Raw genomic sequence first — 15903 nt, forward strand, 5'->3', positions numbered from 1 at the left:
ATTATCTTGGCAAATGAGAAATGCTGACTAACCTGGAGGAAAACAAATGTGTGCACATAATTTGAGAGAATTAAGCTTTTTGTGCATATGGAAAATTTCTGGGATCTTTTATTTCAGCTCATAAAACATGGGACCAACACTTTACATGTTGCGTTTTATATTTTGTTCAGTATAAGTAAGCCTTAAAGCCTGTGATTTACCATCAGTCTAAGATTTAGCACAAATCAAAAAATTACTAGCCTAAATTATTTGTCAATCTATTTAAAAACAAAGGGAAATACTGCATCTAAGAATCAATTCCACAATATAAAATAGTTGGTCAAGTAAATATTGTATACTATTTGGGTGGACATAAAGAGGGGAGATGGAGTTTGATACCGATAGATGAAAATTATTCAACATTTGTCAAAAAAAAATGTTTTAAACCAACCCAATTTGGTGTTCAAATAGCTAGATAAACATTTGTACATGTATAAGTAAAGCAACAACATGTTACTAAATCATATTTACATATATACAACATTTATGCCACAGAGGCCACATGTACCTTCAGCCTTCACTTGATTGAGGGGGACCTCTGTTCTACCTTTGACCATGCCATCACAGCCTGGGACCTCTCTCCCTTCTCTCTTCTATACTCCTTTGCTCTGCTCTGCTCCCATTACTTCAGTTTGAGGGCAATATTCTTCCTGCGAGGGGTATCTTTTTGGACCTGACGAGCCCGCGTGCCAAAGCCCAGAGACTGTAGAGACTCAGTCATATACCTCTGGGTGGGAGAGACACAAAGCATCACCAGCAGCTTTGCATCCCCACCTAGTGGAGAAGGAGAAGAGGATAGAGAAGAGAGGGGAGAAGGAGAGGAGAATGGTTAGTCATTATCAACTGCAGTCAAGGAAAACAACAAACTGTGTGTGTGTGTGTGTGTGTGTGTGTGTGTGTGTGTGTGTGTGTGTGTGTGTGTGTGTGTGTGTGTGTGTGTGTGTGTGTGTGTGTGTGTGTGTGTGTGTGTGTATGTGTGTGTGTGTGTGTGTGTGTGTGTTACCGATGGCATCCTGCAGTAGGTGTGTGAGCTTGCTGTTTCTGTAGGGCACATGTGGCCGTTGCTCTGCCAGAGCTCCCAGTACGTCAGACAGAGCAGACAGACTGCGGTTTATACACGACGTCTCCCACAGGGCAGCGCCAGTCACCCCTGACATACCTACAGTTACACAAACACACGTCCAAACAGTTACACACACAGCATACACATAGTCATCCCCCCTACACCATCGGAGAGAACACCATTGCTACACAACAATCACAGACCATGGTGGATGAGTTTGGTGTTGTTTTCACGACTCACCCACGCACTCGCTACCTGCAAGGTCTACCAGCTGTAGTTTGGTCCTGAAGGGAGCCTGGGCGGTGCTGGCTCTGGGGGAGGGGCAAGAGGAGTGAATGGGGGAGTGGCTGGGGGAGTGGTAGGGCGAGGAGGAGGAGCTAGCGGAACGCTCGTCCCCCGATTGGCGGGCCATTGGGTTGGCACGGCGACAGCGGGGGCTCCACCACTCCTTCTGGGCCTTGCGCTGCATGTCTTTCTTGACACTTTGCAACCTACGAGCTGGACAGCACAGCACCACAGACACAGTCAATAAAGGAATATAACAGCAAGATATCATGACAAGAAATCAATAAATGATAGCATTAAGACATTGTGTAAAGCTTGTCATTTTTCATTTGTCAGTAATCAGATGTTTGTGTGTGTGTCTCACCCAGGGCCAGTGCATTGGGGCTCTTGGAGGAGACAGTGAGGGTGACTATGAGATGAGAGCGTGAGGAGTCTCTGTGGACCAGTGTAGGGCAGCGAGCCCTCAACCTCAGAACAGAACTGATCAGCTGCATCACATCTGCTGAGCTTCTCACCAACCTGGGAGGAGAACACAGTCAGCAATACAGTACTTCAACTCACATAAATCTCACACACACAGAAATGGTCACTATTCTATTACCAATCCAATAGATATGTCTCTACACTCACTCAATTAATCCCTCACATACACACCACGCACGCACGCACGCACACACACAGTAAAGGACTACTCACACGTAGGAGAGTAATGGCACCTCGCTGGTCCCTGTGCTGGTAGTGATGACATCTCTCTTGGCGCCCATGGCAACCCCATCCTCGTCTTTAGCCAGCAGATCCAACACCTCGTTGTTGTACACCTCCACCACAGACACCTCCACCGTGTGACTCTCAGCAGGTTTCTCCGATATCATCCTGTCAGAGAGCACACACACATACAAAAATAAACAAGATAAAACAAGTATAAACATGCATCCATGTACAAGTATAGCTCCTTCTCTCATCACCCTAACCCTAGTATGAACACCAAACTTTGAATTCTCTCTCCCTCCCTCCCTCCCTCCCTCCCTCCCTCCCTCCCTCCCTCCCACCTGAAGAGTTCAGTGGCTGCTTTGGGAATAACGCCTTGCCGGGCCTCCCCCTGTGGTCCTGATGGGTCCTCAGCCTGGGCGCCGATCATGGTGTGTGTCTTCCCACTGCCTGTCTGTCCGTACGCCATGATGCACACGTTATACCTGACCGAACAATAGGAGAATCAGTCTGTGAAATACAGACTTGCTGTTTCTATTAACTTAGCTGTTTGTTATTCAGACGTCGTCTCACTGGATTTAATTCCTCATTCTGCTTCGTCTATTTAATAACATTTCACATGGTCTGCTTTGCCTCTGGTCCTGATCCAATGGAGCACTCAATCACAACACTAATTCTCTGAGGCAATCATCTCTACTGTAAATAGGAGGTACACAGTGTTGGCTTTTTTTTTATATTTTTGAAGTTCTGAGATGCTGTGAGGAAGGCAATAGAATTACATTAGCGATCAGTGTTTCCCCTTAGCAGCACAAGGTCACATTAACTCACCCGTCCAGCAGAGATGTGAGGAGAGGCTTCACTTCCTCAAACACGACATCCTGGGAGTCCTCAGGACCATGCACCCTGGAAACACATGCTTGATAAGCTTCATACATCTGAAGCTGTGACACATACTACAATACAACTGCTGACAGAATGTAAATATAGAATAGCAACAATAATCAAAGTTATTATCATGTTATATTACCTCTCAAACTCAAACATCTTGTTCAGCCCCAGGTTCCCCATTCTAGTACAATTCACAACAACTGTATCCTGGAAAACAGGCAAAACAACAGTGAGGCAGGCAGGTGATTTCAGAATGACTCATTCAACCCAATCACAGACCTAACAATAAATAAGACCTTAAAACTGTATGTACTCACATCATTGACTGCCTGAACCACCTCTTCTGTTGTAGCAGGCCTGAACAGAAAACAATCATGACTATTATAAAACTGTACTGTTCTAAATTGTTGTTACTAAGAGGATGTTAAATGCACTAATTAAAGTGATACTTCAGGATTTTGGCAATGAAGCCCTTTATCTCCCTCCACCACCCCCCCTCTTCGGAGGACAGATATCTTAATTTTTTTACAGACTTTTTGCTACACATACATACACGTTACATATATGTTAGATAAATGGTACTTTTAAATAAAGCAGTCACATAACAATAATACATTATCAAACAAACTCTTTAAGCCCGTCAGTCCATCCCACCTATCACCATAGACCTCTGCTCTTTAATCCCACCCCTCAGCCACTCTCAGTCCATCCCACCTATCACCATAGACCTCAGCTCTTTAATCCCACCCCTCAGCCACTCTCAGCCCATCCCACCTATCATCATAGACCTCAACTCTTTAAACCCAACCCTCAGCCACTCTCAGCCCATCCAACCTATCACCATAGACCACCCCTCAGCCACTCTCAGCCCATCCCACCTATCACCATAGACCACCCTGATTTGGTTACCATGTGCCATATATTTTTCAATTTTGCTGTGATGTTTTACAACATTTTATAACCTTTTTAATCATATATTATCCACAGATTGTGAGCTAAAGATGAAAGCCTTTTCTACGAGTATTATTATATTATTTATTTACTGACTACGGCTTTCCAAATTCCCCAACACTGCTATTTGTAAGGTTAATTTTAAGTGCATGTTATGACTTTTTAACCATTCCTGAACCTGTGACCAGAAACCGGCCCTTTGTCTACTTCCCCAGAGGCAGATGAACTAGTGGATACCATTTTTATGTCTCTGTGTCCAGTATGAAGGTAGTATGCTGGTACAAACCCATAGACTTCCAGTCATTGCACTAGTGCTAATTAGCATTGGCTCGAGAAACTACATCTAACTTCCTTCATACAGGACACAGAGACATACAAATGGTATCCACAAGTTCATCTGACTTCAGGGAAGTAGATAAAGGGCCTCATTCCCAAAATCCCAAAGTATCCCTTTAAAATGTACAGTACTGCTCAAAAATATATTATCTGACAAACTTACCCTATTGCTAATGTTGATCCCTGGCCATCGTCAAAGGGAAGGACTGGACGCACTCTGCAGTGGACCCTGATGTTCCCCCGCAGCTCCTGAAGAGCAACAATGAGAGAGAAAGAGAGAGAGTGAGAGAAAGAGAGAGAGACAGAGATGGAAGCAAAGACAGAGACAGAGACAAAAAAAGAATCGCAGTCACTGTAGACTATTAAAATGTAGTCAAGATCCTCACCACCAAGGTGTTGTGAAGTATCTTCCTCCTCTCCCTCTCAGTCCTGCTCCGCTCCTTCTCCTCCAGTAGAGAGCGCTCTAGAGCCTCCATCTGAGCCTGCAAACCTTAGGACAGATACACAGAGAACAGGATAATAATAACAGCACCATCACATATAATAACCAAATTATGAGGGCTTTTTTGTTGTTGCTTCAATGGTGTTACACAAACCGTGACAGTAACATCATGCATGTGCCAGGCTAAGCCACTAAATGCAATGTCATGCCATGAGAAACACAAATAATTGTGCCTAGTCCAGGTAATACCTTTAGACCCAAGTCCTTAATCTCAGTGGAAACATGGATACACCCACTCATACACTCACACGCGCTGTAATGAAGCAATCAAAGCCATATAAGAACTCCTGGAATCCTCTGGACGACATGACATACAACCTGACATCAAACAAGCGAATGGTGAACTCTAGTCTCAAGAGTCAGACCTCCTCACTATTCATTACTATTACATGTAACTAACCTCCTCTTAGAGAATGCAAACTACAACTACAACAAGCAGGGTAATAGCTAAGGAAAGAGATCCTCTCCTGCTGCTGATGGTTATTGTATTTGACCTGTCCTGTTCATGAGCTAAGACTTAAGCCTGAGGGGTTATGTGTGTGCTCATTGTGCCGGACTTACAGGGACAGTTGATGGATTAATCTAAGTCATTGTTTTGATAGGAGGCTGGGTTGCTCAACCATCTGACATCCTTCCTGAATGAAGGGTAGCTCGAGATGCAACTGCAGGGTCCACTTTATTTTTTAAACAGTGTATTCGCAAAATAAAAATATTAATCCATGATCTATAAATGACATGAATAATGCTTCATAAATTGCAATAAATCATACTGGTTCATAAATACAATATTTGTGCCTACATTGACATTTTCTCCAAAAGCTGACTGATTTGGGATCAGCGCTACTGCCTTACATATACATGAACTATTTCAAGCCAAACAACAAAACTGACCCTGGACCTGTGGGAAACGAAGCCAATAGGGTCAGGTATATATAGGCTAGGGGCTTTTCCCACAGGCCCAACAGACAGCCAGGTTTAACCAAGTGACGTGGGATAAGTTCCTCGAGCTTGTCACCATGGCGACCAGGTGACGCAGAGGACAGGTCACACAACCTTTCCAAACCTCGCTGACAGAGTCATATTGGAGGGCTGGGTGAAGGAGGGGTTAGAGGGGGAGAGAGGATTATCCCCAAGGCAAACAACCTCTTAACATACGGCCTAGGGGCACGGTAAATAAGATACTTGAGAATGGGAGAAAGACAGAGAGAGAGGGAGACATAGAGAGACTATGTACAGACTCAGTGAGCATAGCCTTGCTATTAAGAAGGGCCGCCGTGGGCAGACCTGGCTCTCAAGAGAAGACAGGCTATGTGCACACTGCTGCACTTCCTAACCTCCTGCCCAATGTATGACCATATTAGAGACACATATTTACACAGATCCACAAATAATTCGAAAACAAACCCGATTTTGATAAACTCCCATATCTACTGGGTGAAATACCACCGTGTGCCATCACAGTAGCAAGATTTGTGACCTGTTGCCACAAGAAAAGGTCAACCAGTGAAGAACAAGCACCATTGTAAATACAACCCATATTTATGCTTATTTACTTTCCCTTTTGTACTTCAACCATTTGTACATCGTTACAACACTGTATATATACATAATATGACATTTGTAATGTCTTTATTCTTTTGAAACTTCTGTGAGTGTAATGTTTACCGTTCATTTTTATTGTTTATTTCACTTATGTACATTATCTACCTCACTTGCTTTGGCAATGTTAACATATGTTTCCCATGCCAATAAAGGCCCTTGAATTTAATTTAATTGAGAGAGAGAGAGAGAGAGAAACAGAGAGGCAAGAGAAAGGGAGTGACAGAGAGAAACAGACAGAGAGAAGCAGAAGTACAAGGGGATAAGTGTGACACACATTGATTGAGTGAAATCATAAATCCGACCACAGGTAGTCTACTCACTGTGCACATCATTGCCATGGTGGCCCTGGAGGGCGAAGCTGGCTTGGCCGACTTGTTCCAGCAGCAGCCTGCTCTGGTTCTCCAACTCAGTGGCGAAGTTCACATACACCGCAAACACCTCTCTCAGGTCCTGCTTCAAAATCTAGAATAACACACAAATAATACCATGAATGTGTGGTCATGTGTGTTCAGGTCATCAATGACTCTAGTACAGTATTTCAACCTATACACACTACCGTTCAAAAGTTTGGGGTCACTTAGAAACGTCCTTGTTTTTGAAAGAAAAGCACATTTTTTGTCCGTTAAAATAACATAAAATTTATCATAAATACAGTGTAGATATTGTTAATGTTCTAAATGACTATTGAAGCTGGAAACGTCTGCGCAAACTGGTTCTGACCAGAATAGAAAGAGGACAAGTTCATTAGAGTGTCTAGTTTGAGAAACAGACACCTCACACGTCCTTAACTGGCAGCTTCATTAAATAGTCCCAGCAAAACATCAGTCTCAACATCAACAGTAAAGAGGCGACTCTTGGATGCTGGCCTTCTAGGCAGAGTTGCAAAGAAAAAGCCATATCTCAGACTGGCTAATAAAAAGAAAAGATGAAGATGGGCAGAAGAACACAGACACTGGACAGAGGAAGATTGGAAAAACGTGTTATGGACAGACAAGTCTAAGTTTGAGGTGTTTGGATCACAAAGAAGAACATTTGTGAGACACAGAGAAAATGAAAAGATGCTGGAGGAGTGCTTGACGCCATCTGTCAAGCATGGTGGAGGCAATGTGATGGTCTGGGGGTGCTTTGGTGGTGGTAAAGTGGGAAATTTGTGTACAGGGTAAAAGGGATCTTGAAGAAGGAAGGCTATCACTCAATTTTGCCATGCACCCTGTGGACAGCGCTTAATTGGAGCCAATTTCCTCCTACAACAGGACAATGACCCAAAGCACAGCTCCAAACTATGCAAGAACTATTTAGGGAAGAAGCAGTCAGCTGGTATTCTGTCTATAATGGAGTGGACAGCACAGTCACCAGATCTCTACCCTATTGAGCTGTTGTGGAAGCAGCTTGACCGTATGGTATACGAAACCCCAATGGACACCATGTTGGCCTTCCTCTGAACTAAACAAAACAAAACAATACAGCTGTGTAACTCTGGGGTTGTGTGTACCTGAACTTCAGACAGGAGTTTGGCCAGGGCAGACTGGGTGCTTTGCTGCACAACTCTCTGGTGTTGCCAACGCTTCTGGGCTTCTGCTTCTGCCTCTTCTGCATGATCCCGACGAAGTTTCCCCAGACACTGGAGAGGGAGAACAGGGCAAGGGGGAACCACCATTACCAAGACATACAGTGACAAGTCACCATTTTGACATCCAAAACCCACTTTTTGGTCCAGGAAGGACGTGGTAGACTTTTTTTTAAATGTACCAGCAACTCAGTGTTCATTTTATGCCTCCATACTGTGCCCAATTGGAGCTATCCATGAAGTGAACATTGACAGGGAACGTGTTAAACAAGCAAAAATAACATGTTTACATTTTGCTTTTAACTCATTCTAATTCAATTATGCAGACAGTAAGCGTATCCATCTGTGGCACCCAATGATGTGCTTAAATTGTGTACCAGGGCCTTTGCTTGGCTACCTACACAGCGCGCAATGACTGGGGTGTTAAAATTCCACAGTACATTAAAATGTATTATCCAATGACTCAACTCACATCGGCGAGCCTCAGGTGAAGAATGGCATTTTCAGTCTCCAACTCCAGAATGCGTTCTTCTTTGCTCTAGAAACGTTCGGGACAGATTAGCCAGCGCTGCTAGTTTGACGTTGTAAAGTCAGTGATGTTTATCTGATTCCATTTAAATTCCTTTACCAAAGATACATAAATAAAATAGGGCTTGTAATTAATAGAATAGTTATTATAGCTTACTAACTAAACGATAAACAATTATTCTCACAAAGTAACAACTAAACCTACCTAAACGACAGTCGTTTTAGCTTCACCTGTCATACCTTTTGAATTTACAATAAATTTAAAAATATACATACCCGCAGTTTGTGCTCCAGAAGGTGCACTTGGTGCGCAAAAATCTGGTCTCGGTTAATAAAGAGTGGCATTTTAATAAATGAGAGAAAACAATAAAAAAAGTACAGTAAAGAATATTATGCGACTGGGTTGTCAGCCTGCGTTTTTGCAGGTCAGATAATGCGATTACGCACGGACAACACTTTCCAAGAAGCTCTCCCTCCGTGCGCATTTAGATGTCGTCCACTTGTCCTGAGACGTGCGTTCGGAATGGTGCCATGGGCTTTTGACAGGCTGGAGAGAAAAATCAGCAACAGTATTTGAATGTGAACATTTGGTGGGTAGTATATATCCCTTGGTTTTGATCATTTTGCTCTCGCATGTCAAAGTCTGAATTTGTGGATTAATGATAATCCTAAATCCTAAATCCTGCTGGCACAATTGAGCCTTGTATCCTGCATCTCAAGGACTGCGGTCAATTGAGCCTACATTCTCAAAACGAAGTCAAGCCACCGCACTTCAGTTTCCGCCAGAATTTGGTGCCCAAATGCACAACACTTTTTTTGGTAGGGAAACTGAGTTGGACGAGACGATAGCTACAAAGTAGTTATATTACAGTGAACATTGATGACCCCTATGTAAAAAATAATACAATCACTAAAAATAGCTGGTAGACTTTATTTTTATGTGTGCCAGTAGTAGTTAGTTAATCCAGCGTGATGACTATTGCATACCATAAAATGCCCATATTATGCCATCATTAAGATGTTTTGTGACATGTGCCACTAGTAGATACATACTTGTTTTGTCCTATTATAGTGAAATTTGAGGAATTCTAATTAAATTTTAATGGAGTAAAAATGGATGGTAAACACTTTGTGTGCTACAAGTAGATCAATAATCCATTATTATTAACATTGCAAAGCATAATCTGGTGACTCTGCTGGCCACTCCATTATAGACAGAATACCAGCTGTCTGATTCTTCCCTAAATAGTTATTGTATAGTTTGGAACTGTGCTTAGGTCATTGTCCTGTTCTAGGAGGAAATTGGCTCCAATTAAGCGCCGTCCTCAAGGTACGGCATGTGTAACCGATGTGAAATGGCCAGCTAGTTAGCGGTGGTGCGCGCTAATAGCGTTTCAATCGATGACGTCACTCGCTCTGAGACCTTGATATAGTTGTTCTCCTTGCTCTGCAGGAGCTGCAGCTTTTGTGGAGCGATGGGTAACGATGCTTCGTGGGTGTCAGTTGTCTATGTGTGCAGAGGGTCCCTGGTTCAAGCCCGGGTAGGGGCGAGGGGATGGACTAAAGTTAAACTGTTACACACACACGTTGCAAAATGGAGTGATAGCCGTCCTTCTTCAAGATCCCTTTTACCCCGTACAAATCTCCCACTTTACCACCCCCAGACCATCATGTCACATCCACCATGCTTGACAGATGGCGACAAGCACTCCTCCAGCATGTTTTCATTTTTTCTGCGTCTCACGAATGTTCTTCTTTGTGATCCGAACACCTCAGATTAATCTGTCCATAATACTTTCTTCCAATCTTCCTCTGTCCAGTGTCTGTGTTATTTTGCCCATCTTAATCTTTTCTTTTGATTGGCCAGTCTGAGATATCGCTTTTTCTTCGCAACTCTGCCTAGAACGCCAGCATCCCGGAGTCGCCTCTTCACTGTTGACATTGAGACTGGTGTTTTGCGAGTACTATTTAATGAAGCTGCCATTTGAGGACTTGTGAGGCATCTGTTTCTCAAACTAGACACTCTAATGTAATTGTCCACTTGCTAGTTTTGCACCGGGGCCTCCCACTCCTCTATCTATTCTGGTCAGAGCCAGTTTGCGCTGTTCTATGAAGAGAGTAGTACACAGCGTTGTATGGGATCTTCAGTTTCTTGGGGATTTCTCTCATGGAATAGCCTTCATTTCTCAGAACAAGAATAGACTGACGAGTTTCAGGAGAAAGTTCTTTGTTTCTGGCCATTTTGAGCCTGTAATTGAACCCACAAATGCTGATGCTCCAGCTCTCAACTAGTCAAAAGGCCAGTTTTATTGCTTCTTTAATCAACACAATTTTCAGCTGTGCTAACATAATTGCAAAAGGGTTTTCTAATGATCAATTAGCCTTTTAAAATGATCAACTTGGATTAGTTAACACAACGTGCCACTGGAACACAGGAGTGACGGTTATTGATAATGGGCCTCTGTACGCCTGTGTAGATATTCCATAACAAAATCAGCTGTTTCCAGCTACAATAGTCATTTACAACATTAACAATGTCTGCACTGTATTTCTGATCATTTGGATGTTATTTTAATGGACAAAAAAATGGCTTTTCTTTCAAAAACAAGGACATTTCTAAGTGACCCCAAACTTTTGAACGGTAGTGTAAATATAATCTAATTCAAAAGGCACTTGCACATCTGAGCTATCTTTTGTTGCAGGTGCATGGTAACATTTGAATAAGATTTTAAAAAAAAAGAAGAAACCAACACACTGCTCTTGCTAGTATCACTGCTTTTAATAAGCTTTACGTATCGGCCTCAAGGCCTTCGTCAGAGTTTTTTTTAAATTAGCACCCTTACAGTGAAGGCTCCTCAGAGGCGGAAGGGGAGGACCATCCTCCTCAGTGAATTTCATAAACATTTAAATTGTAAAACATTGAAGAAGTTATCCTTTCTAGATAAAAGTATACTAAATATATTCACATCACCAAATAATTTATTAAAACACACTGTTTTGCAATGAAGGTCTAGAGTAGCCTCAAAACAGCAACCTGTAAGGTTGGTGTAGCCGGAAGACAGCTAGCCTCCATCCTCCTCTTGGTACATTGACTTCAATACAAAACCTAGGAGGCTCTTGGTTCTCACCCCCTTCTATAGACTTACACAGTAATTATGACAACTTTCAGAGGATGTCCTCCAACCTATCAGAGCTCTTGCAGCATGAACTGACATGTTGTCTACCCAATCAAAGGATCAGAGAATGAATCTAGTACTGAAAGCATAAGCTACCACTAGCTAGCACTGCAGTGCATAACATGACGTGAGTATTTGACTCAAAGAGAGAGAAAGACAATAGTTTAATAGTTTGAACAAACTAATTTATTCAAAAATGAAGGCGAAGCAAGAGAGAGAGAGTGTCATTTTTCTTCACTTTCAGTTTCACTTACTAAGCTGGCTAGTAGCTTAGCTATGTTGACTAGGACATTACTTTAGCGAATATGGGGACAATGATGTAGGCTGTGTGTAGCGGTTATGACATGGTTTGGAAAGTTTTTTTTGCTTGGCAGCTTCATAAAACATTGTACCCAATGATTTATGAAAACTTGCTTGATGGGTCATGTCCTCATTGTTGTTTTACAGACATGTTTAATACGTTTTATGTACACACTTCATTAGAATATTTATGAAATGCACATTGTTATATTCGGCAACACTAACATGCTGACCAGACCAGACACGTCGAGTGCTTCGCAAAATACATTTAGAAATTAATGCGATGCCAGGGGCTAAAATAGAAGTCCTTTCTATTTCTGACGCAGATCGTGCTACAAGTCCTGCCTCTCCCATCTCCTTATTGGTTTATAGAAGCAGGTACCCACGTGCGTATAACCAATGAGGAGATTGAAAGACGAACTGTTTTGCTGGTAGTCGTGGTAATACTATGAACATTTAGATGGATCACCATATAAGTTCAACGATGAAAAGGCCTGGAAGGAGGAGAGATGACTAGAAACGTTCCGGTTGGCCGTTTTATGTGTGGATTAATTTGTTGGAGTAGAGAACCTTGAGCATTTCAGGTAAAATAACAACTCAATGTTTATATCCCAGGACAAATTAGCTAGCAACAGCAAGCTACCTACCTAAATAGGACAAATTAGCTAGCAAGTGCAAGCTAACTAGCTAAATTGCCATACATGTTTAATGCTTTTCGACCTGTCCCCAAATTAATGTCATTGGTTCAGAGTTTGTTTTGATATTTTAACCTGCGTTTGGTGTAGGGGGCAAAATAAATGTATGCACGTGCGCAGCCGGTTTGGGTTCCGTGTTACTTATTTTCTCTCGACTCCAACCTCATTCGATGCATTGAACGGATGTGGGTGGAGCTATGTCTACATAACCGTGCAAATAAAAAAAAAACCGTAAAGTGTTACCGTAAAGTGTGGTGTATTCGCGCATCCCAATTCAGGCAACTAACACGCGAATGGCTGACTGCGTTTTACGAGTGTCGGCTCAATTGACGGCAATATCACAAGAGGCATCACTGGCAACAATATTATTTGATATTTTATACGCACGGCAGCTCTAGAATCTAGATTAAACGTGCAATAGTAGCTTACATTAAATAATGGTTTGTATCGCATGTGCACAACATTCACCTTCGTGCACTATCGCCTCCACACAGCTAGGGGTGGCATTTTCCGAGATTAGATCCTCACACAGACTCGCAGTAACCCCAAGAATAATAATTATTGTACCCTCAGCAGGTCGTTTACTTTGGTGTGTTTTTTTCTCACAAAATGACCAAATCTAAGGACAAGCGAGAGAAAGTCAGCGTTGCTAGCGAGGTAAGACACAAACTGTAACTTGAAGGTTTCTTACGTGACGTTGAATAATGTTTCGTTGCTCTGGAATTTGCAAGTTTAGCTTAGCTACGTTAACTAACAAGCTTCATTCAAACGTTGGATACCATGCGTGAGCTCACCTTAGCCAGAGAGGAAGAGGCGAAGTATATTGCTACCCTGTTAGGGAGCCACGTTTGCGACAATTCACAGGTGTCACCCAATGTTATTGCCAGAGATATTTAATAGTTTATATGTCCCCTACACAGATTGATCGTGTTGAGGAGCGACGGTTGCGATGTCACGATAGTATCGAGAGGGCCGAGTTCAGACGGCGGCGCGAGGAGCTCTCGGATCAAGACAGGTGATGATTATGATGACAACGATGATAATGGTGATGAATGCACAATTCCTAATCTCCCTCTATTCGACAGACAATCGCTGGAGGATGAAATGACGATAATGAACGATAGGATGCAAAAGTATGGTAAGGAAAACGTTTGTTTCATGGAAAATGTTATACGCAATTCATATAGTAGAAATGTAGTATAAGTGTTATTGTGAAACTGGATCCCGAATGATGTGTGTGGTACATTGTGGACTTACGGCTTGTTCCCTCTCATTTAGATAAAGAGCTGGAGGTGTTGAGAGGAGAGAACAGGAGGAATATGATGCTCTCTGTTGCTCTATTGGCCGTCAGTGCTCTCTTCTACTATGCCTTTATCCACTACTGATTAAGAATTAGCTCATTTTAGCACAGTTGACTGTGTTATGTTACATCTTCATCAGGACCAAATACTGCTTTGGCAGCTAAAAGCCTTAATGCAGCCATTTGTGTGAATTATATGGTAACATTCTGGGGTGTCTTTTTTTTCACTTAATCTTCTATTTGCACCTGCATGCGAGTGTTTACATTTTTTTCATGGGACAAATAGTAAAGACATGTCATTAACCAGTCATTTTTTTTGTATTACCTTTTTAATTTGGCATGAACACAAGTCATCTTATTGTCAAACAAATCAGTTTAAAAAGTAGGCTACCTCCACTCCAAAATAATTCCTGCATCCAAACAGTGCACTGTACACTCGTGTCATTTGATGAATGGAAAGCGAAATCTGTTACAAAACACCAAAAAGTATAATGACATTTGGCAGTTGTCATTGGGTCTACACTCTTGTAGCCTGAATTGATGTGTCTTGCTGACAACATGACCTTTTCTGTAGAAAGAGAAGTCGGGACACTTGAAACGGGGCTGAAATATGTAACAGTCCCGCATGACAAGTGCAGCCACATGGGGGGATAAAAAAACACAGAATACAGTGGTGGGGGTGTTCGTTTCATGTGGGATAAGCTTTTATTTTCATATTTACCACTATACACATTTCATTTTAAACAAATAGGATAATGGGTAAATTAGCATTTATTTATTAAAGACCCCCCAAAGTTATGACTTGTTTAATTTAGGGGGGCTCATATCTCTTTCAGGGTTTATCCCCACTTGTAATTTACACTCTGCTCACAGGTACCTCTGCTCTGTCAAGCTTTGGTACTCAAATTGCCTAATTTGTTGAGCCACTACAAATTGGATGTTCGTTGCGAAGTCATCCACATCATCAACTAACTCCTGGGCTGAGTTTTGCTTTCCCCTTCATACAGACTGTGGTATACTTTTACTACACTTCAATGGTTACTGATGCTCTTATGAAAGCAAAATCATGCACAATGCTTATGTAAATCATGAACTCTTCATCAAGTGTGACATAGTATACAATTCTTCCTTTGACTTCATTGCAATGTGTGCTCTGTGGTGCTATGATGAGGGTATGAAGACACTGTACTTCTCAATGGGTTTACATAGTGCACCTTGGGATTGTGTTCTCAGACTGTTGCCAAAATGATGCTTTAGTTCTCATTGTGGTCAATAACCACTATGCCTGTCTGTTAGTTAAATCACCCGAGACTGAGACTTGACTGGGCTTTATCTCTTGACATAATTTTGCAAGGGTCTGTATTTACAAAGCATCTCAAGTATGAGCACTCCTACTCAGATGCTTTGTCAATATGGGCACAGGGCTACATATACTGTATACCATTAGAATAAGGAAGGGGTGTATATGTGTTTTTGTCCACATCTTAATTAATTCCAAGCCTTTGTTGCCAAAATGAATCTCCCCATAGCCTTTTTTTGTTCAGGCATTGCATTTTTAGCAGTGCCTGTGCATCTAAATGATTTACATTGAGAATGTTTGATTACTCATGCATGCATTAAGGCCTTCCTACATGCAGACAGCTTCACATCATTTTGATCCCTCACCCAAGGCAACAAGTTTATATATATTTACTGTAAATTAATTCAGATAATTACATGCTTGGCATGTATGAACATTGTTCTTTTGTAATTATGTCTGAACATCCAAAAAACAAAATAAATGCATCTCTAAATCTGTTTTATCTGGTTGACCATTCTATTGCTACTCAGAATCAACTATGACAGAGGCAAAGCTCTCTTCTACAAGCCTATGATATAATGGATCATATTTATGTATCATGATGCATAGTAGGACAACTCAGTCACTGCCAATATGTAGCATCCAGACATTTTGTGGCAGAAC

General features: G+C 41.9%; 2 protein-coding genes across 2 annotated transcripts; one reads left to right on the top strand and one right to left on the bottom strand.

Moving 5' to 3' along the window:
* Positions 1-56: 56 nt before the first annotated feature.
* kif25 (kinesin family member 25) lies at positions 57-13570 on the bottom strand. Its single transcript, XM_036975972.1, has 16 exons — positions 13435-13570; positions 8746-9016; positions 8414-8479; positions 7867-7995; positions 6695-6836; positions 4657-4760; positions 4434-4519; positions 3301-3340; positions 3123-3190; positions 2924-2998; positions 2437-2580; positions 2084-2260; positions 1752-1906; positions 1343-1600; positions 1043-1198; positions 57-813 (listed from the first exon to the last, which is right to left on the bottom strand). Exons 2-16 carry the CDS (start codon positions 8812-8814, stop codon positions 662-664), a joined length of 1821 nt encoding a protein of 606 aa, XP_036831867.1. The 5' UTR covers positions 8815-9016; positions 13435-13570; the 3' UTR covers positions 57-661.
* Positions 12879-15737, top strand: ccdc167 (coiled-coil domain containing 167). The gene is made up of 4 exons (XM_021600794.2): positions 12879-13297; positions 13561-13655; positions 13726-13778; positions 13919-15737. Exons 1-4 carry the CDS (start codon positions 13250-13252, stop codon positions 14023-14025), a joined length of 303 nt encoding a protein of 100 aa, XP_021456469.1. The 5' UTR covers positions 12879-13249; the 3' UTR covers positions 14026-15737.
* The last annotated feature ends 166 nt before the right edge of the window (positions 15738-15903 follow it).

Source organism: Oncorhynchus mykiss, chromosome 4 (genome assembly GCF_013265735.2).
Source record: "Oncorhynchus mykiss isolate Arlee chromosome 4, USDA_OmykA_1.1, whole genome shotgun sequence".
NCBI classification, from domain to species: Eukaryota; Metazoa; Chordata; class Actinopteri; order Salmoniformes; family Salmonidae; genus Oncorhynchus; species Oncorhynchus mykiss.